Raw genomic sequence first — 22,392 nt, forward strand, 5'->3', positions numbered from 1 at the left:
TCCATCATCATCACCTTCACCTTAGCCAGCACCTCCCTCCCACACTTCTGGAGCCAGAGTTCTGGATCAGGTGCAGTAGACTGTGGCACGGTGAGGACTGCCAACTCTTGTTCCAGTTCGATCCCATATCTGGTATAAGTACAGCGCTACTCGAAACAGGCAAAGTTCCCTCCATTCTGCAGATGTATCATCACAACTGTGTCAGTGGACACAGTAAATAACAGGCCATTTCCCATAATGCAGTACATCTGGATTGCTAAAGACTGAAAAGGCAAGTGGTCAGAGAATTGCTGGCTTTGCTTTTGTTTTGGATATATTTGGGACTGCACTGACAGGCAGATTAATCAAGAAGTCCCAGAGAAGCAGAATTTCATCTCTGGGATTTTTCTGCCTCAACAGAATGAAGAAACTGACCCAGAGCATTGCCCATAAACTTGGGAGTTACTTAAAAGCATCCTGTGGGACGTGTTAGTTTTTCTCGTTAAACAACAAAACCCCATATCAGAAACTATTTCAGGGTTGTGTGGCCTGGAGGTGTCTGGGAATGGAATTAGGTGTTGTTCAGCTCACCCACTTTGGGTGTGTTTTTAAGCTTCAGACCGGCCAAATGATCTTTTTACTGCTCCTTTTAAGGATCACTCCGTGTTCTCCTGCCCCAAACCCAGGAAGGAAGCCACAGCTGGGTTGAGGACTTAATTGTTGCTATATTTCAGTTTGTTTGTTTTTAATATAAATTATTATTTTAACCATGTTCAGACACAGGCTCAGGTACCACCTGCACACCGGGGATGTAGTGAAACACATTGCTGTGACCCCATTCTTGTGTACTACTGAAAGCAAGAAATTGTGTAAAACTGCCCAGTGAGCCAGTCTGCAGTCTAAGAAGGAAGACTGCCACTCTGGGAGGAAGCAAACACCTCCGCTTTCTGAGGTGTCTCAGATGTGACTCTCACCGATTTGCAGACGGAAGCCCAGCACACAGCACAGAAAAGAAAGATTCTGTCCTCCTGTAGGAAAAACGTCTGGATGGGGTCACAGGTGAATGGTTAAAGGCAATTTCACACGAGTATCCCCAATGCCTCTAAATGCCAGTTGCAGGGGAGCAACAGCAGGAGAGGGGACATGCCTTCATCCCCTGCCTGTGGGCTTTCCTCCAGAGGCATCTGGTGGGCCATTGTGTGAAACAGGATGCTGGACTAGATAGACTTTGGGCCTGATCCAGCAGGGCTGTTCTTATGTTCCGACGTTTTAATTTTGGTCCAAACAGAACCAACAAAGTCTGCCTTAACTGAGATACTCTCCCAAATCAGTCAAGTTCATGAGTCCCTACAAAGTTGGTTTAAGCAAATGACAGACAGGTTTTAGATCATTATTCTATAATTAGGGTTGCAGTGATTAGTTGTTAAACTGATTTGATTATTTTGTTATCCAGCCAGTCATCACAGAAATGCCTCATAGTACAGAGATAGACAAGAATGAGATGACCAAAAGTGAGAACATTATGCAGAATATATTAAATTTAGACAAAATCCAGAGTATTAATTAGATGGCTAGGTGCCCGCTCCCCATTTCTCCAAGCGATAAGAAGTTCCAGGAGTACAGTGCTTCTTACATTCTGCTTCCTTTGGAGGAGAGATCACTAGAGGTTCATGGAGTCTGTAATACTGGTTTTTTTTTTTATAAATACAGAAGCAGAGTGTGAGTTAGAGTTGAAACAGCAGAGCATTGCTACAAGTTAGAAATACCTTACATCAGTTCCCAGAAAGCAAACCCTGCATCCTAAAGCACTTCAGTTTGCTTCCATTACAGCCTCTCTAAAATTACTCAGTCTGCTTCTCTCTCACCAAGCAAAAAAACTACTGTTTCTTTTCACCAAGCAAAGAGACATCTGATTGTACACCCCTCCCATCAATGCTTCCCGTCAGGTGGACATGGGTACCTGTCACCTAGTTAGCAAGACTCTTAATGGTTTTTCACCATCAAGTCCACATTCTGGAACATCCATTGGCCTCTGGAACCATCAACTAATGATCTGCCTAACAAAAAAATTGGTCAGCTATTATTGACAATCATAACCTCAGACTCATTACAAGATTGCAAGTTCTCTGTAGCAAGAAAGAGCAATTCACTGAACACATATTGGATTTAAAGACTGGAAAGACAAAGCTAAATCAACCAGCCTTTCCCCATTTATTTATTTATTTATTTTATATACTGCCTAATATAGCAATCTCTGTATTAGTTTAAACAAAAAAAATCTCTGTTTGTTTAGAGGGAACACAATAAGACATAGGAATGTTACATTTATTAAAAGGAAAGGAAACTCCAATTTGATTGATGAACTGGAAAGTCTCCATTGTATTCTTTCCACTTGGGTGGCCAAGGAAGACAGAAAGAAGGTGAGACAGTTGTATCAATCTCTTTGACTGGTCCCCCTGCAAGGCACACTGCAGAGAATCATCATATGTTGGCCAGGACAGAGCTTCTCAGTCCAGTTTTGAATGGATTAAAGCAGACTTCCCCAACCTGCGGCCCTCCAGATGTTGCTGAACTACAACTCCCAGCATACCCAGCCACAATAAATTGTGGCTAGGGATGCTGGGAGTTGTAGTTCAGCAACATCTGGGGGGCTGCAGTTTGGGGAAGCCTGGATTAAAGTGTCAGGGAATGGAGGTCTGGAGCCAGCAAATTCCTACATTCCTTATAATAGACCCTCATCAATGAATTGCACAGTACACTGAGATTCTGCAATGTGGGATGAGGAAGCAGTAATAATGGTGATGAACCATGTTTTGGTGGAGGATGCATGTCCTTTATTAATGCAGATTTCTTTGGTGTTAACTTAGTCCAAGCTTGATGCCACACTAGACTTCCAAAAATGGGCCTGAAGGAATGAGTGAATCGGGAGTGCTTGTATTGGTTTGTCAGGAAGAACAGCTGTTGTCCTTAGAGGAACCTCCTAAAGATTGAAGTCTTTGGCTTTCCAAGCATGGAGGACCTCATCAAAGTTATCTGTGGGCTGCCCACTCGGCAGCTTCAGGTCATCAGAGCGGTCTCTGTTGGCATTTCCACATGGGGCACACAGCTGCTCTGCAAAGCTATTCTTGAGTCTCACAGTCACCTGTCCATTGAGATGGACGTGGACCTGCACCTGAGAAGCCAGGTCAATCAGGATCCCATCCAAAGCCTTCCTTAAAGTGATGGCATTTTTTGTGTACGATTGCTGGAGAAATACTGAGCGCCCATTTACCTAGAAAACATAAAGATTGGAGGAGGGATGAGAGAGCGGCTCAAATGGAGACCCTGAAAACAGCAGAAATCTGAGGAGACTCCACAACTACTATAGGCTGAAGCAATCAAAGAAAATCTGCATCCTATCCTATGGAACATTCCAGAGTCTGTTATCTTTGCCATAAAAACTGAAAGTTAAGTCAAACACTGGAGCCTGCTATGCATCAACTGAAACTGCATACTCTGGACTACTTAACATGAACTTAGCATCATAACAGAATTTAAATACTCTCCTTGTTCTTGCAATCAGAGAACTTAAAGGACGGCATAGGGTGGATCACCCACACTTTCATCGGATGGAGTTAAGGCTCTAAATTCCAATATTAACAGTAAATCTGAGTAATGAGTAGGAGATCGGCAAGTATTTTTTAATTCTTTAATTAATCCCAAGTAGTAGAACATGACTCTGTCCAGGAGACAATTAATGTTTCATTTAAGGGAGGAGTGGTCCCTGGCTGCATTGAAGGAAATTGACACAAGGCCACTCCTGACAAAGCCGTATCTGGACCGGGAAGATTTGAAAAGATATCAACTGTATTTGACTTAATCCCTAAATAGTCTAGGATGAGAGTATTTGAAGCACTGCCTGATACCATTTCTGTAAATATCTGTATTTTTTCAAAATGAAGCCAAGGTTAGTTAAGGGCTCCTGGTTTTCAGGTAGCTTTCTTTCTCACTTTCCATTAGCAGCACCTACAGTTAATATGAATCCAACAAATATTTATATATCATTTTTCAACAAAAGTCCCCAAAGTGGTTTACCAATAAAATAAATAAATAAGCAGATAAAGTAAATAAGTTAAATGGCTCCCTGTCCCCAAAGGGCCCACAATATAAAAAAGAAACATAAGGTCAACACCAGCAACAGCCACTGGAGGGATGCTGTGCTGGGGATAGACAGGGCCAGTTGCTCTCCCTCTGCTCGATAAAGAGAATCAACACTTTTTAAAGGATTCTCTTTGCTTAGTTAGCAGGAGCTTTTTCAGCCTGCGAGACTACTGCAACTTGACTTTGGAATGGTGGGTGTACATTCACAAATCAGTCAGATTTACCCCAAAGTCAATGAGATATTTCAGAGAGCACTTCACACACAATTTTGGGTTTCCCCTCTGTTTTGGAACCTAGCCCAATTTATGTCTGGGGTGGGAAAAAAATGTTCTCTTTGCGTCAGAGTATCCGTTATCCCCCAAACTAGCAATAAAGCCTCCTGGTAAACCCACTGTAAAACCTGCTGTCTGAAAACCCTCCAGGGGACCTCTGCAGGACCTGCAGTTACCCCTGGATCATGGAAGCAATAGAGAAATTGAAGTGATCTGAGGCTTACTCTTACCCATACATCTTTGTTCATGTTAACAATGATAGATGCATCCTGGAAATAAACGTAGACGGCACTCTTGACTGCCAAACCATCGCCACAGTCCTTTCCCATGCCCACCATCACTCTGAACCACAAGAGGGTGCTTTCATCACAAACAGAGGCCATGTCGTAGATCCCGCTGCAGAAGTACTTTCCAGAAGCCCCATCGAAGGAGGTGAGCTGGGCTCCTGGGCTGAGCCTGCACTCCCTTTCCTGACTCACACAGCCATGCACACCGTCCCTAAGGGTGCAGGTCTCTCCATACTGGCAGCTGGTTTTCTCACAGGTGAGTCTGCCTGAGACTGCACAGGTGCATTTCTCTGTGCAGTTGCTGAAGAAGATGCTCTCTCCAACCTGTTTGGAGATTCACAAAGGGTATGGAGGAATGAGACACAAGATAAAATGGAGGAATGAGACACAAGAATTGGCCTTGATGAAAAGGATGTTCAACATCCCACACCATTCTCCCCTTTTCCATGGAGAGAAGAGATTAAACAATCAAGAAACCCAGATGTCCTGAGTTCCAAATGTGAAGCAGCATATAGACCCCCTGATTCATGGTTAAGCAGTCAGTAGAATTACATGGAAAGGTTATCCTGGACAGTGTTTCCCCTGTGTCAGAAATTCGCTTCTGAAGCTTCACCTTAGCCTGGTCTCTTCTCTTACTTTCTTCCCTCTCTCTTTCTCTTCCCTCTTCCCTTTCCACTAGGCCTATTACAGCTTCTGTTCATACTGCTTCCAGGCAAAAATCCTTTGTCTAACTGATGGACCAACATTACTACTTGATTAGAGAAGAAACCAAGATAATGAGATGATTCTCATGATCGCCAGGGTGTGCGGGTGGCTGTGGTGGGGAGGCAGCATAAACCTTACCTTCCCCACAGATGAGCAAGGTGAAGGTGTAGGGAGCAAGGTGAAGGTGGTGGTGCTCCCATATGAGCAGCCCTGCTCCATGAAGCACGGAGCAGGGCAGAGGGAACTCGGGCCTTGTTGTTCCCGCCTCCGGTCATCCCACAATACACCGTGTGGGACACACATTGCATTGGGAGATTCCCCCATCAGATGGGTGCTCAATGCACCTGTCTCTGTGTCTTCTCAGGCAGGAGACATAATACCTGGCAGCCAACTTAAGTGTGAGCTTAACATCCGCTAACAGCCTAGTTCTTTAGGAGAGTTGGGTGGGAGGAAAGCAGAGGGATTCGCGAGGATTCTGCCACTTCTTATGACCAGCCTAAACCAGTTTGGGCTGCCCCAGGCTGAGTTAGGCTGGTTGTAAGAACAGTCTCAATATTTAGACAGGAACATACAAAGCTGCCTTATCTAAAAGGTAGACTCTTGATCCATCGACTTCAGAACTGTCTACATTGACAGCATCAGCAACTTTCCAGAGTTTCAGGCAGGGGTCATTTCCTACTTGGACTTGTCAGGAATTGAAGCTGGGACCATTTGCATGCAAGACATATGCTCTGCCACTGAGCTGAATTCCCACCATCCCTGTTGCTAGACATCTTTAACTCTAAAGAGGCTAGAGATATTTATCTCTGGAATACCCTTGTTGGCCTAATGCATCATTTTCCATTACATGTCCTCTGATACATAAATGGCAACAGCATAAAAAGGTTGAAAAGCATTACCTTGAGATAGACTCCTTTGTGCACACAACCACATCTGTCCATCGGCACACAGATATCCCCATCAAACATGTAGCCGTCACTGCACAGGCAACCTTCAAAGCATTTCTTGGTGCACTGAGCTGGAGTGGTCAAGCTGGCACAAGTGGTTTCACAAGTCATGGTGCATGTCTCATAGTGACTATTTGCTGGGCAGGCAAAGGCTGCAGGGAGGAAGGAGAGAGAGTATCCATAGAATAATTATATATAACCCTGGATATTGTACTTGTTTGGAACTCTTGCAAGAAGCGATCCACTATCTAAAAAAGACTTTCCAAGGAAATGCCATAATCCAGGGACCTAGACAATCTTTCAATTGGGGGCCAATTTTCAAAAAAACGTCAGCGTGAGAGCCATTTTCCACTGTGCTGACCCCTGCACAGTTGTGCACTTTTCTCTGTACTGGAGATAGTGGGCTCCATTATGAGGAGAGAAAGCAGTGGGGAAAACTCTGTGCACACATTCCAAGATGGTGCCTGGGGCTCAAGAGGGCTCCATTTCCCTTCAAGAACCTCAACCGGTGTTGGGCCAAGTGCAGCACTGCATGCTGGGAATGGCCACCTCTGGAAGGCCAGATAAACCCTTAGTCAGGGAGCCACACTGATGGGGGCCACCGCTGCCCCCCAGGCGATACAATGAAGACCGCTGCAATGATCCCTACTCTTTCAGTTCTTCTGAATCAGGTAACCTAAAGCTCAAAGCACTTGGTTTCTGATACTGGACAGATTTGCGCAAAATTGAGAATAAAATCCTGCTCTGCAAACTTACGGCAAAAGTCGCTTGTCCTCCAGGGTTTGATTCTGGCTCCAGCTGCTTGGCATGCAGCTACGTAGGCTTGAAGGCTGTGACAGAGGGTATCAATTCTTGAGCTGGCCACACACATATCATACAGGCAGTGCTCAAAGTAATCAGCAGGGTTCACCAATGAGTGACATTCTCTGAATGGGCCTGTCTTGGACTGGATCATTCCACAGAGGCTCTCAGCCCGGAAGGGTGCTGTCTGGGCTGTATCACAGGTGGGGCAATGCTCACCGCAGCCATCAGAGCAACTGACTCCATCCATAGGGACCTTCCAAGAGGCCCCAAACTCATCCACACTTCTGGCAGTGTTTCCATTGGGCATCCTGAAATCGTCACTCTTGTCACCATTAAAGTTGCCACCCAGACCACACATCTGGCCCTGGTAGTTGCTGGGGACAGACACATGGACGTACGAGGAAGTATCATAAAGGACCGTGAGGCCAAAGGATGACTGGAGGATGATATTGTTCCCCTCCTGGGTGATCCAGAGTTTCTCATCCTCTCTGTTCAGTGGCAAAGTGTAGAGCTCTCCATCCACCTGCATCAAGAACAAAGAATACCCATGGGGGAAGAGTTTTAGTCTCTCCTTTCTCTCACACACAAATGCACCTGTTCACATTATGCTATTTTTCACACCAGGAATTTGTAGCTAGATGTGATGTATGACTAGCCCTCGTCCCACCTCTTACTGGATAAAAAAGTGCAATATCCAGGATAGAGTGGGACCATGCCTGCTGGCCAAACCCCCTGCTGCTAACCCACCCTAAGGCCACACCCCTTAGTGGCCATGCATGCAGCATCCATGAGAAAGGAGTCAAACCCATGAACTCGGCATTCACCAAGCAACTGGAGGCTTTTATGAGAAAGGGGCTGCTGCTGTCTTCATGTGATTGACACGTACCACAGCCTTCCACTTCCGTCCCCTGTGAAGGAGGACCGTGTATCCATGAACCGACACCTCAACCATGCTGGCCACAGCAACAGGCCCATCACCGATGTTCTCATTCTTCACCAACACGGAGAAGTTCAATAACCGAGGATCTTTGCCGCAGACTTTGGCTAGAGTGTAAGTGCAGGAGCCTTGGAAGGTAAAACGTTGTCCATCAAAGGAAATATAATGTGGGTGACCAGAGACAATAGCTGTTCCGTATCCCTTGGGGTGGCAGCCTTGGACGCCACTCTCCACCCTGCACTCTTCATGTGCTTCACAGGAGAAGGGCTGGCAGTCAATGGTGCGTTTGCCCAAGCACTGGCACTTCTGTTCGCAGGAGCTGCTGGGGAAGAACTCCTCTCCCTTCTTGTAGTATCTGCCCTGGTGCTCACAGCCACACTCTGCAAGAGGGACGCACTGGGACCCACTGCGGATGAATCCAGGGTCACAGAAGCAGCCTTCGGTACAGGGAGCCTCACACCTTTTTGGAGAGGGGGAGCTCTGGCAGGTGGCAGGGCAGCCGGTTCCGCAGAGGTCATAGTGGGAGCCATATGGACAGGGAAGTTCTGAAAGGGAAACAAATGACACATTTCCATTGTATGTCTTTTTCAAATGTAGGACCAAACTAGTTTTATAGTCCAGACAGAATATTCCATTTATTGCGGATGGAGTTGGGAAATGCATCCATTGTCTTTCTGCATCCTATGACTAAACACCACGAAACCTCTTGACTTGCTTTATGTGTTTGTTGCTCAACAGAGCTCTTCTTCAGGGACAATAATATAGTATAATGCCTTTCTCTTTCCTCAAGTCAGTCCTCCCCACCCCAACCTGTCTCCTCTCTCAATTTTTGGATCAGGTCCTTCTCCAGGTTTTCGGGAGTCTCCTGCAAATTAATTTCTGTGGGCCTCCTCTTACCTGCGTGGGCCTCTTTTAGGCTTCAGGGTAGACCTTACCTTAGCTTTTGGGAATTGAATGGTAGAGAGGAGGCAACAAAAATACAACTTCACCAAGAAAGCCACTCTGTTTCTGCTTCCTCCAGTCTCCCCACCCCCTATACAAAAGGAACATTTCCCCTGATGACCTTTATGTCATCTCAGGGGCTTGTGGAGGAAAGTCCCCATTTCCACATGGGATTGGACAGCAGAAGTGACTGAGAACAGAGTGATTCACTCAGCCAAGAGAGTCTCTCCATCACTACTGCATGGCTATGGAAACAGAAGTGGTCTTGGGGATTAATGGTGTGCCCTTCTGAAGACCTGAACTCTTGCAAGAAGCCTCACTATTCCAACTTTGGATGCTAGCCATGTGATTGGATAGTTAAAAGAGATGCAGGAGTGAAGACTTACTGCAGAAGGACTCTGATCTCCATTTCCCAATCGGGATGCCTTTTGCTTGGCAGGCTGTCACATAGGCACCGATGGCGCTGCACAAGGTACCGTGGTGTCCTCTGTACTGGCAGGTGTCAAAGACACAGTCATCGTAGTAGCTGGTTGGGTCAATGGCCTCCTGGCACTGCCTGAATGGTCCATCCTTTCTGATGAGGATCCCACAGTACTGGTCACTCCTGTAGATTTGCTTCTCTGATGCTGGGCACACAGTGCAGTCACTCGTGCATCCTGCTGAGCACCCGGGAACCTCCTTCACCTTCCAGCTATCTCCAAATTCAGTCTCACTCCTTGCCTGAATTCCATTCTGCATGGCAAAGTCATCGCTGGGATCCTGATTGGCATTGCCACAAAGTCCACAGACAGCATTGGCATAAGTGTTGGGTATAATGACCCTGGCATAGCTGTACCAATCAAAGCTGACTCTCAGGTCAAAGTCTGTTTTGATGAAGCCATGGACTCCACTGGTGTAGACTTTCAGTTTATTTTCATAGGAGAATGGAAGCTCCACAAAAACCCCGTTGACCTGAAAGATACATGGAAAAGACCATCAGGGTTTTTTGGTGATTTCCCACCCTGAGGATTCTGGGGGATTGTGCAGATGGTTAATCAGCAAAGGTATGTCTTACATTAATTTCCTTCTCCACTTTTGCTTGGTTAAGACAATACTGAGCTAGATGGACCTATGGTCTGACTCAGAATATGGCAGCTTCCTATGTTCCTATAGAACCTTCCCTTGTTTCCTAAGGTCCCTGCTTTTCAGCCTACTGCCTCTATAATCACACATCTTGCTTCAGGAAAATACATTCAGGCTGCTCTTCACCCTCTAAAGGTATCCACATTATTCTTCCACATGGAAGTCATGTGTATTCTTGGCACCTTATCTTTGAGGAGGAACTGACCCCTTCCGTGCCCCCTCCTGAAACCTTCCTAATGTCCCCATAGCCCAGCATGTGTACCTGGACCTTCTGTGGATACTCTTGGCTCAGGCTGATGGTCATGTTGTAGACCTCCAGAGTCACCACTTTGGTGAAGGACACCTTTTTACTGCCGCGGTTGTTGTTCTCCACGTTGACTGAAAAGGGGGTGAGAGTGGGGTCCTCGGAGCAGACTGCTGCCATCTGATACACACAGGTGCCCATGAAGTCATACTTCCTCCCATCAAAGGAGGTATAGTGAGGGTCTCCAGTTCCTATGCAGGTGGAGTAGCTGACAGCACGACACTGCCGGACTCCTCTGAACACAATGCATGCTTCATTGGCCTTGCAGGAATAATCTTTGCACACAGTGCCTAGTCTGGGGTCACACATGCAGCGGGAATGGCAGCCTTCACCAGCCCAGAACTCCTCGCCTGCCTTGTAGGTCATGCCATTGTAGGTGCAGTTGCAGGTCTCCACTGGGACGCACTTCTCGGCACTCAGGACGTAGCCCTCGTCACACTGGCAGACCTCTGCACAGGTGTCGTCACATGTGGAGGGTGCCATCTGGTCAGAGCAGGTTGCTGGGCAGGCATTTCCACAGGCCTCATAGTGACTATTCTCAGGACAAGATAATGAGCCTGGAACAAGATTGAGCCATGATCAAAACTTATCAGGCAAATTCTCATGCCTATCAAGATGCCCTTTCTAACTGAGATTGTGTATACACACACACACATACACACACACACACGTGCACACTTCAAGGAACTACATTTCAAGGAGAAGCAATGCCAAACTTGTAAGCACTAGTCATGCAGAATTACAGAGCTCACCCCATCACCTTGGAATTGCTCTCAGGGAGCTTCAAACTAAGAGAAACTGGTTGCATACATCACAGGTGGAACTAGCTGCTGTCTCTACTAAGCAATCCTTTTGTGGTGTGTTCGCCCTGTTTGTTGAGGAATTTATTGAATGATGTGGCAGAACTTGAGAGGAGGTTTTCCATGCATTCAGGATGCTGGCGGGTTGTTCTGCAGTGCAGCGCAAACAAACTAACCAGCCAGAAACCAGTGGAAGGTGCCCATAAGCAGAAATGAAACTTTTGAATGCACAAATCCTTGACAATATCTATGTGTGCTTTAAAGTCAAAAGTCAGCTTGGATAATGGGTGATGGTGGTGACAATGTTTACAGGGAGATGAAGGAGGTACCAAATTAAACTAAGCTTGGAAATAATGACTCTCCGAGTTGCTTGTAGATGGCATGAACCACTTCTAGGCAATCAGGTAAGGAAGCTTTACAACATTGGGTTCTTTTCTAGGCCAATAGAAACTATTTAAATTAATACATCAGGTTTATGACTCAGGAACTATGGGCATACCTAGAGGCTATTCTCACACTTAGGCAGCTCATGAGAACTACTAGGATCCATCTGGATACTGGTGGTGCTGTGACACCAAACCCAGTGCTGAAGCCCAGCACTTAGCCAAGGTGAAGGACTCAAACACATCCTTAACACAGCTGCCCGGATCATATGTCATGCTGACACAGAGACGAGTGCCTAGAGAGCCTATCCCCTGGGGGAATCCCCCAGTGCACTGGGATACCCAGTGGCCGGGATGACGAGTACATAGGAACATAGGAAGCTGCCATATACAGAGTCAGACCATTGGTTTATCTAGCTCAGTACTGTCCATACAGACTGGCGGCGGCTTCTCCAAGGTTACAGGCAGGATTCTCTCTCAGCCCTCTCTTGGAGATGCCAGGGAGGGAACTTGGAACCTGATGCTCTTCCCAGAGTGGCTCCATCCCCTGAGGAGAACATCTTACAGTGCTCACATGTGGTTTCCCATTCAAATGCAGCCAGGGTGGACCCTACTTAGTTAAGGGGACAGGTCATGCTTGCTCCCACAAGACCAGCTCTCCTCTCCAGCCTCAGAGTGATCTGCCCTGCTCTGCACTGCATGGAGATGCACAGATTGTGTGGGAGCATGTTCTGCACTCCCACCAGTCATAAGACGATCATCTGGGGGGAAGGCATTGTTTGTAAAGCCTTCTGCCTGCCTACTCACCCACCCACCTGGTAGGTGAAAGCATCTATTCAGTGAACAAAAAGGCAGCTGGGAGTGGGAAAGGGAGTCAGGTGCTATGCTCCCTGCTTCAGCATACGGACATCAGTGCAGGTGTTGCCTGTGGCAGCCTATTTCTAAGTCTCTGGCAAGACCCCTATACTAGTGGGTCACAACCCCAGTTAACCAGTTGTGCAATTAACCACGGCCTCAATAGAAGAAAGTTTGGGGGTGAAAATGTTACTACTAAAAGCACTCTATCTTACACACACAATGAGCCTGGAAGAAAGGACCCTTGTGGGTACTGAGCAAATAGACTGATACCTGTTACTCCAATAAAATGCCTTCATTCATTCATTCTCTCTCTCTCTCTCTCTCTCTCTCTCTCTCTCTCTCTCTCTCTCTCTGTGTGTGTGTGTGTGTGTGTGTATATATATATATATATATATATATATATATATATATATATATATATATATAAAATTTTAAGAAGACTTTGCTACATGTTCATTCTCTTTAGAGCTGTCACCTGATTAAAGGCATGAGTCATTAATTAAACATAATGGACTTGAATTAGTTTAATAAGCTAATTGAAGTCATTTGTTGAGAAAGTTTTAATTCGAATCAACTAAAATCAGCCTGGGCTTGGCTGCCCATGGGAACCGATGGGATCCATGTGGATCCTTGCGATCCTGCAGCGCCAGACGGGGCACCGAAGCCTGGCTCTAGCCAAGATTAAGGGAGCAAACGTGCCTCATAACCCGGCTGCCAGGATCGCGAGCTTGCAGCTCGCACTGACACAGAGACGGGCTCCTAGACAGTGTTCCCTCTAACAGGGATTCCCGTATGTTGTTGACTACAACTCCCAGACTCCCCATACAAAAGACATTGCAGCTGGGGATTCTGGGAGTTGTAGTCAACAATATCTGGGAATCCTGGTTAGAGGGAACAGTGCTCCTAGACAGCAGAGCACATCCCCTGGGGGAATTCCTCGGTGCACTGTGCTCAGGTTGGGATAACTAGTCCCAGCCTCAGAGCAATCTGGCCTGCTCTACACGGATCGTGTGGGAATGAGCTCTGTGCTTCCACCAAGCATAGGACTATTGTCTGGGGAGAAGGTGAGGTTAAAGTAAGGCTTGCGAAGCCTTCCATCTGCCAGCCCACCTGGTAGGTCCTGTGAATGAGCCCTTAGATTCATACAAAGTGCATATGGGTCTTACACTCAGCACATGGTCAGAGTGAACAGTTTGTGGAATTCAGAAATGGTCCCACTGGTGTAGTTGCAAATTCAGAAATGCAGGCTCTCTCCATGACAGCCCCCATGACCATGCCCACCCCAACAGCAGGAGAACAATGAAAATGGTACCCCAGCTGGGAAGTGGCAGGAGCTGTTCAACAACATGCTTGCAGGGTGTGTTGGTGGTAGCGCAGCTGTGTCCACTCAAGACAGCCACAGGTCCGTCCGCTTCAACCTTGGTGCCAGATAAATCATCTGAGCTTTGCAGCTGGATTGCTTGGAAGGGTTTAAGGTCAGTGATAAGTCTTTCTCCTGCACGGTAATTCTGCCCTTTGAATATCACAGCCCCAGTTAGGTGAATATCCACTCTAGTGGGATTTTTGTGGGCTACAACTGCAAATTCTTTGAAAGTGTTTGGCAAGTCACCCGGTGGGGTTATCACAGAATACCGTGTGCCCAGCTGCTTGACTGGATGTACTACGTTGTCACTAGCTGACAAGTCTTTTTGGCTGTGAGAGGTCACGGAAATGCTTTTGTCAGCTCGGATCAGCACAGTCCTATCGAAGATGCTGGACCCAATCATTTCTATGGTCTTTGGCAGCCTAATCAACACTGTCTGTCCCTCTTGGACAGGGATGGTCCTCCAGAAGCTAGACCTGGTCATTCTTACTATGATAGTAGTTTTAGGATGCTGTCCAGTGATATGTAGCTCAAAATTAGAATTGGGATGATTTTGCTGGTTGTTTTGCATGAAAGCTGTGACAAATTCCGTTTCATCGGTACTGGCAACACACGAGCCTGAAAGGAAGAAGAAAAGAAAGAAGACATCATTAAGGACCTGGAAATAGTATCAGCATTGATATTAGTATCACCTGGGATGCAGCCAGATTGTGAATGATTTGTACCACTCTCAATGACCCATTTCAAAATACACCAAATATCTGGGAAATGGACAGAAAGCAACACCTTACTATTAGTAGGGAGTGCCACACTGATGTTTAACAGGAGATCAAGGAAATTACAGACTGGTTAACTTAATGTCTGTTCCGGATAAAATGGCAGAAAGCATAAATTACGTAGCATATAGAAAAACATGCTTTGCAGAAGGAGAATCGGCATGGATTCTGCAAAGGTACAGTTTCCCTCACTAACATTTTAGAGTCTTTGAGAGTGTCAGCAGGCTTGAGGATAGGGGGAATCTGGCTCTCCTTCTATCCTTGGATCTTCCAAGAGCTTTTGACAGAGTCCCTCACCAAATCCTCTTGCATAAACTTAGCGGTCATGGGATAAGAGTAATGTGCTAGGATTGGTAACTTGCTAAAGCATAGGAAGCTTTAGAGAGAAGAAACCAATGGGCCATTTTCACAGCTGAGGAATGTAAAAAAAGTGAGGTTGGCCAAAGATCTGAATTGGGATGAGTCGGCAGGAGGGGGCACTCTAGGTTCTGCTTCCAAGGTCAGAATTTGGGGTAGGTCATCATCATCATCATCATCATCATTAGTGATTGAAGGAAGCAGATGCTCACAACGCTGATCAAAGTGAAGAAGATGCTAACTGGAAAAGAGATTCAGAATGACACAGAACCTACAAATGTGGAGAGAATAAATGAGTAGGAGGAAGAGTTGCCCAATACGGAGTCCAACTTTCGTCCTTCTAGCTCACAGGCTGGCAACAGGTCTCTATGACTTCAGGTGGGTCTTTCTCAGGCTTACCTGGAGATGCCAGGGATTGAACCTAGGACCTTCTGCATGTAAATCAGATGCTCTTCCACTGAGCTGCAGTCTTCCCTAAGCCCACTCGCTGCCCCCTCCCTGCAGCCAAGGAGCCACACCATCAACTGGTTACCCATCTGGACAATGAAGCAGTGCACTCCAGCCCGGCTTACTCACCACACAATAGTGCCAAACTAGCCAAGAGGAACAGACTCCTCTGCACCGCCATTGCTGTAAAACAAGAATGAAGAGAAGAATGAATTAAGAAGGATTTCCTTTCCTTTCTTGACATGGACACTCCGACACACCAGAGTCTTCACCTCTCCTACAGCTTAAAGTAGAATCTGAGGCCATGCACAGAACATCCATTTGGTTTATTTGTGGAAAGAAACCCTTTTTGTTAGTTCTGTATAAGGACTGGAGGTAAGTAATCAGTTTGGGTGGGGATTTAGGGAGCTGAAGATACTTTGAACAAGAGATTGGTGGTGTTTGTGGTGCAGAAACTAGTCCCAATTTTGTCTCTGGCGAACTGAACATGTTTTATTACAAAATCCTTTTTGGCCAGAGATGACTCCCAAAATGTGCGAAGGTTATGGGAGGCAATGGCTCTCTTAAACTACTTCCGATTTCCTTCTTAATTTATTCTCCATGGCTAGTATTTATTGAGGCATGATTAGAACAGCAATGGCTTACTCCCTCTGGAATGGCAATGAAGATAGTACCTAGTAGAAGTACTAGGTGTCCATGTTATGGAGCAAACTCCTGCTGGCTTGCTGGTTTATTGTTCAGCTTCTTAGTACTCAAGCAGTGCTCCCTACTAAGTAGCTGGATCCACCCTATAGTTGCCACTAATAAGTTAAATATACACACACCCAATATTCTCTGCAATTTCTGAGGAGGATAATACTACAGAGCAAAATCCTGACAATTTTTTTGCTGAACTGTTGAATATTCTCCTAAATTCTCTTGCAGGTTTTTTTCTTCAGCACAGCAGCTTGCTTTCCGGAAATGACCCCGCCCCACCCCCCACCCCCCCACTGCAGCCATGACCTTCATTTTGGAGGAGAAAATGAAGGGGGAAAATATACTAGCCAGCCACCAGAAAGAATTGAGATTGGTTGGGTTGTTGCTTGCTTGCTATTTAAGGGCAAGAGAATCTCTCCACAAGCGGCTGACAGAATCTATTTTATTATATCACCAAGGTTATGAGTAAAACCACAAATTTTCAGAATCAGAGAAACAAAGTCCTTCATTGTCTGGACAATGTGTGTGTGTGTGTGTGTAGTCTAGGGTCACAAAAGGTTAATTTGCAACTCCATAGAGTTGTCCCAAGAACCGGAAACACTCATTTTTTGCAGAACACTAGCAACACAAAATATAAGGTTGGGCACACAACCAAATATGCAAGCAGGGTGGAGGGTTGGCCCAGAGCCAGGCCCCTGCCTGCCTCTCCGCATATGGGCTGTTTTCATCTCTCCACTCTGCTGCTCGCCCAACATACGATCAGTGTTACAGCAAATGACAGAGCAGGGAGCCAGAGGAGGAAGTCAGTTGACATCCCTCTTGCTGCCTGGCTGTGTGTGTGTGTGCGGGTTGCTTGCAACCTGCCCACACACATGACCCTGGACCTGCCCTTAAACCTTGGGTGAATTCCCTGGCTTGGGGTCAAGGCAGCACTAGGCTGGGGCTCAACCCTGTCAGTGCACAGACACGGGCAGACCAAACCTGGGCTTGGCTGCCCGTGTGAATAGCCTCAATTTATTGTATTTTCCATTTCACAACATTGGGGCTATTTTTGTTGTTGCTGTTTTGCTTTGCAAATCTCAGAGGTTAACCGAACATACTCCAGCAAGAGCACAAACTATGTACAGATGGAGGAGGAGGTTCATGTGTATTCTCAGATTCATGACTGAGAGGGGATTTGGCTTGGGTTATTTTCTCATCAGCCCTCTTTGTCTAGGTTCTAACTACTGCATGGATAGAGGACAGAGAGGAGATCTGGTCTTGTGGTAGCAAGCATGACTTATTCCCTTAGCTAAGCCGGGTCCACCCTAGTTGCATTTGAATGAGAGACTATGGGGCTATTCTCACGATTAACAAAAATCAGGCTGGAGAGCCTAGCCCGATTTTTGTTAATCGTTAGAACCACTGGGCTCGGCTGCGAGCCCGGTGGTTCTCGAGCGGGTAACCCACTCGAGAACCCCTTCTTAGGGGATGGAGCTGCACTGGGAAGAGCATCTAGGTTCCAAGTTCCCTCCCTGGCAGCATCTCCAAGATAGGGCTGAGAGAGATTCCTGCTTTGGAGAAGCTGCTGCCAGTCTGCAAAGACAATACTGAGCTAGATGGACCAATGGTCTGACTTGGTAGAAGGCAGCTTCCTATGTTCCTGTGCCCCTATATATTAGCTGCCTGTGAAGGCTTTCTAAAAACAAGAACAAAAACCAGACGCCTCACTTCATTGTGTGTGCGTGCTTCCCCGCAGCCCCCATCACCCCTTTATGCTTCTTAAGGTTTGCTTTTTCTGCTAGCTATGCCCCAAAGGAGCCATCTATGGATATGCGGATGCAAACTATTCCTGTGTGTGGAAATCTGACTGATGAGAATTGCTGAATGGCAGCTAAATTCTCCTAAATATTCTCCCTTCCTCCGGGCTAAGAATATTCTAACACAGTAGCAGGAGAATATTCTCATCCAAGTAGTTTAGGACAATAAACATGCTATACAATATAGTATTAAAAGCAAGTATTGAAACAAAGTGAAAAATGCTGATCATTTGAATGGTCAGTCATGGTTCTCTTTACTAAGGACATTTCAAACAATTTGCTGTGCTGTGCAGTGAAGTTGCAGCTCTTTGGTGATTTAAAACACCCTAAAAAGAAAATATATTGCCAGGAGTAGAGTGGTGGAACAAGGACTGAGAACGTATCATTGCTAACTGGGCAAAGAGGTACATTTTTAACATGGTGATTTATTGAGCAGGAGGAGAGCAGCTGGCCCTATCCACCCCCAGCACAGCATCCCTCTAGTGAATGTTGCTGGTGTCTATCTTACGGTTTCTTTTTAGACTGTGAGCGCTTTGGGGACAGGGAGCATCTTATTTTTTTATTGCTATTATTTCTCTATGTAAACTGCTTTGGAAACGTTTGTTGAAAAGCAGTATTTTATTTATTTATTTGATTGATTGATTGATTGATTTATATACCACCCTTCCAAAATGGCTCAGGGCGGTTTACAATTAAATATATAAATATGTGTTGCTGCTGCTGCTATGTTTCTCTCCTAGTGGATTGAATCAGTTATTGTGATTACTTTGCATGAAGCCCCAGAACAAACGTTCATCAGGTCCAGCATCTTGTTTCCTAGAAAGGCCAACCAGAAGCTCCTGAGAAGCTCACAGACAGGGCATGAAGGCACTGACCCTCTCCTATTGCTGACCTCCCCACGGACAGGTATTCAGGGGTATACTGCCTCTGGACATGGAGGTTCCATATAGCCATTATGACTGATAGGCAGTGACAGATCTCTGCTGCAACATAAGCGGCGGAGCCCTGCTGGATCAGGCCAGCATCCTGTTCCCTTTGATCTGTCAAACTCAGCCCAGCAAGTAAACAGCTGGATTGTCAGTAACACTGTTTGTTAATTCTGGGTTAGTGAAGAATGGAGGACATGGAGAAAGGCAAAGGGAACAGATCCCCTTTACTGCAAACCAGAAATGACAGAGCAAGTGAATTGGCAGGTCTGCTTTTTGCAGCAGCTGCAACTTAGAGGACCAACCACTTTGCCCCAACCCCATTAAAAGTATTTCTTCTAGACTGATTAGCACTTTTGCCACTGATGGGAAATGTATGTGAGACTAGATGGATCCTTGTTCAGCTCAGGTATAACCTGGGTCACAAAGTACTCCACGAATATTATATACTGCTTCTCAACAAAAGTTCCCAAAATGGCTTATGGGGGGAGGGAGAGAGAGAGAGAGAGAGAAAGAATGGCTCTCTTTCAACAGAAGTTTCCCAATCTAAAAAAGAGACATAAGATAGACACTAGCAACACCCACTGGAGGGATGCTGTGCTGGGGATGGATAGGGCCAGATGATCTCCCCCTGCTCAATAAAGAGAATTGCCACTTTTAAAAGGTGCCTGATTTGTTCAGTTAGCCGAAGGTCTCTTACCTTCAGATCTTCAGATCCAGTGAATTCTTCTGTGAAATGGCAAGAAAAGGGAGAAGAAAGAAGCTCTTTTATAGGGAAAAAGAGGATTCCAAGCCTGTTTCCCCAGAACTTCCAGGGAATCTCCCAACCCCAAAGGACTGGGTTTCTTGGCAGGCCAAGGAGCCACAGGATACAATATAGGCACAAGTCTTGGGGCTCCAACCACTGCCTAAAAAAGTGCAACCAGTTGGCTTTAATCATGGAGTTGGAGCTGGGGGTAGCTGGGTGTGTGACCCTGGACAGACTCCATCGATCTCCATGCTCGGTCAGCTTGAAAGTTGTAGCATGTCTTTCATGGTTTCCAAAAAAACTATTCAATACTTAAAATAGGTGGGGGGAGCTGTTCCATAATTAGCATTCATAATTCTTTGTGAATCAATAGTAGAACTTTTAAGCCATTATCATAGCATGACTTTACAGACTTAGACTTACTACAGGACCATAAGGTAATGAGATGTCATTTATTATCTACTACACCATCTGTCCCCAAAGCTCTCCAAATGGCATTGTCTGAAGAAATGCTTTGAAACCAACAGTCAGCTGAACCACATGCATTAGTTTTCATACTCTAGTGAGCCATTCCGTTTGGGGTGGTTTGGGGTGAGGCTTCCACTGTCTCACTCACACCAATAAAGACACAAGGCTAGATTTCCTGGGAGGAAAGGCCACAAATTTTATTTATTTATTTATTCATTCATTCTATTTCTAATTGAAATCCAATCAATATTGCACTTCCTACACCTCCACACCTCGTACACCCAATGTTAGGGTGGAATTGCCCCTAACCCTTGCGGGGCAATTACACCCTGGCTCAAAGCTGCCTTAGGCTGTTCTTAACCAACCGACAGAGGTCCAAGGTATCAGCAAGAAGCATTGCCTCCGCACAAGGCATGCAGCCTCTTAGGCTGACAACGCCCCCGTGCCAAGAGAAGCACCAGGCCAATCATCTTGAGCCATGAAATATCTAGTCTGAAGGTGTGTGTGTGCACGGAACCAATTCTGGAAGTTTGGTTCGAATTTGAACTGGACTGCCGATCGGCAAGCTGGTTCAAGTAAACCGCCCCCTGGTTCAGTCCTTTGGTCAAACTGGATCTAGAGGTATGTTTGGAAAGGGAAATCCAAACTCCGGTCCAAACCTGGGAATTCTGAATGAAAGAAAAGATTTCCCCCCAGTCCCAATGTTTCCCCAGTCTGCCCATCCAGCTATGCCCGGAGACATGAAGCATCAAAATCTCCTTGGGTGCATCAAAGCCTTACCTGGAGAGGAGGGGGCCACCATGCAAAAGATCTATCATTAACCAGAGAGAACGAGGACCAAACACAAGCGGGTCCCCTTTCTTTGATAGCTCAACCAATGAGTGTGCAGTCCAGTCGAAGAGCGAAGGCTGAAGAGCCTAAAGTCATTGCCAGTAGACTGCCCCCCTCCAGTTGACTGGCCCTCTCATGGAAGTGCTAGTCACTATGGAGTCAGGTGTGTGGTTTGGTCTCCGTGGTCTGCTTTGCTGGGCTGAACCATCGCAAGAGCATCCTTGCTCACAGCGGGCCAGACCCCAAGATCATTTGCCCTCCCTCATATACATGTCCCCTCCTAGGAAGGCATCATGTTCCCTTCCCTTTCCTGAGTAACAGAAAAAATAATGCCCTTCAGCATCCCCCACTGCCAGATATTGTGCTTGTTTGAGACTGTTTTGTTGTAGGGCTCTTCGTGGTTGGACCATTCCAAAAAGGCATAATCATGCTTGGCACACCCCCTTGAAGATTGTGGCCAATGGCTGCCACCCTGCAAGTGTTCTGATGCTTTGCCCACAATCAGGTGATGCTTGCTGGGATGCAGCTTCAGCAGACCAGGAAGAGGAAGTGGTTCCTGAAAATGGCAGATGCCAGGCTGCAGTTGGACAAATGTCTGCACTGCAATTCACAGTTAGAACAATTAACCGCGGGTTTAGCAATCTTCACTATCACGTTATGTGCAAATGCGGCCACTGTCATATTTAACCTTGAGTGCTTGACAAAAGAACTCTTTCTTCTAGTAGCTGTTCTGGCAGTTGAAGGTTTCAGAGTGCCTCTGAGCATGTACAGACTGTCCCTCCTCATTGCCTTCACCTTAGCCAGCACCTCCCTCCCACATTTCTGGAGCCAGATTTCTGGATCAGATGCAATAGATTCTGGCACAGTGAGCACTGCCAACCCTTGTTCCAATTCAGTCTCATATCTGGTGTAAATACAGCACTATTCAAAACAAAGGTCCCTCCGTTCTGCAGATGTATCATCACAATTGTGTCAGTTGACACAGTAAATAACAAGCCATTTTCCATAATGCAGTACATCTGGAAAAGGCAAGGGGTCAAAGAACTGCTGGCTTTGCTTTTGTTTTGGATATATTTTGGACTGCATGACAGGCAGATTAATCAAGAAGTCCCAGAGAAGCAGAATTTCACCTTTGGGATTTTTCTTCCTTAACAGAATGAAGACACTGACCCAGAGCATTGTCCATAAACTTGGGAGTTACTTAAAAGCATCCTGTGGGACGTGTTAGTTTTTCTCGTTAAACAACAAAACCGCATATCAGAAACTGCCTCAGGGTTGTGTGGCCTGGAGGTGTCTGGGACTGGACCCTCTTTGGGTGTTGCTTTTGCTTTGGATACATTTGGATTGCACTGTCAGGCGGATTAACCAAGATGTTCCAGAGAAGCAGAATTTTCACATGCCAAGAAATCCAGCCCTTTGGGGGGGAATTTTATTGGAAGTTCATTGGAAATAGATGTTGACCCATTTTTCCCCTATAAAGGGGAAAGGAGTAACAGCTGAG

General features: G+C 46.1%; 2 protein-coding genes across 2 annotated transcripts; both read right to left on the reverse strand.

Annotated features, from left to right (window-relative positions):
* Positions 1-2,750: 2,750 nt before the first annotated feature.
* LOC128332454 (IgGFc-binding protein-like) lies at positions 2,751-4,742 on the reverse strand. Its single transcript, XM_053266743.1, has 2 exons — positions 4,622-4,742; positions 2,751-3,250 (listed from the first exon to the last, which is right to left on the reverse strand). The coding sequence occupies exons 1-2, from the start codon at positions 4,727-4,729 to the stop codon at positions 2,960-2,962; spliced, it is 399 nt and encodes a 132-aa protein (XP_053122718.1). The 5' UTR covers positions 4,730-4,742; the 3' UTR covers positions 2,751-2,959.
* Positions 4,743-8,178: 3,436 nt separating this feature from the next.
* On the reverse strand, positions 8,179-11,898 carry LOC128332818 (IgGFc-binding protein-like). The gene is made up of 5 exons (XM_053267579.1): positions 11,820-11,898; positions 10,398-10,996; positions 9,400-9,964; positions 8,306-8,616; positions 8,179-8,199 (listed from the first exon to the last, which is right to left on the reverse strand). Exons 1-5 carry the CDS (start codon positions 11,896-11,898, stop codon positions 8,179-8,181), a joined length of 1,575 nt encoding a protein of 524 aa, XP_053123554.1.
* Positions 11,899-22,392: the final 10,494 nt, after the last annotated feature.

This window comes from Hemicordylus capensis, chromosome 7 (assembly GCF_027244095.1).
Source record: "Hemicordylus capensis ecotype Gifberg chromosome 7, rHemCap1.1.pri, whole genome shotgun sequence".
Classification (NCBI taxonomy): domain Eukaryota; kingdom Metazoa; phylum Chordata; class Lepidosauria; order Squamata; family Cordylidae; genus Hemicordylus; species Hemicordylus capensis.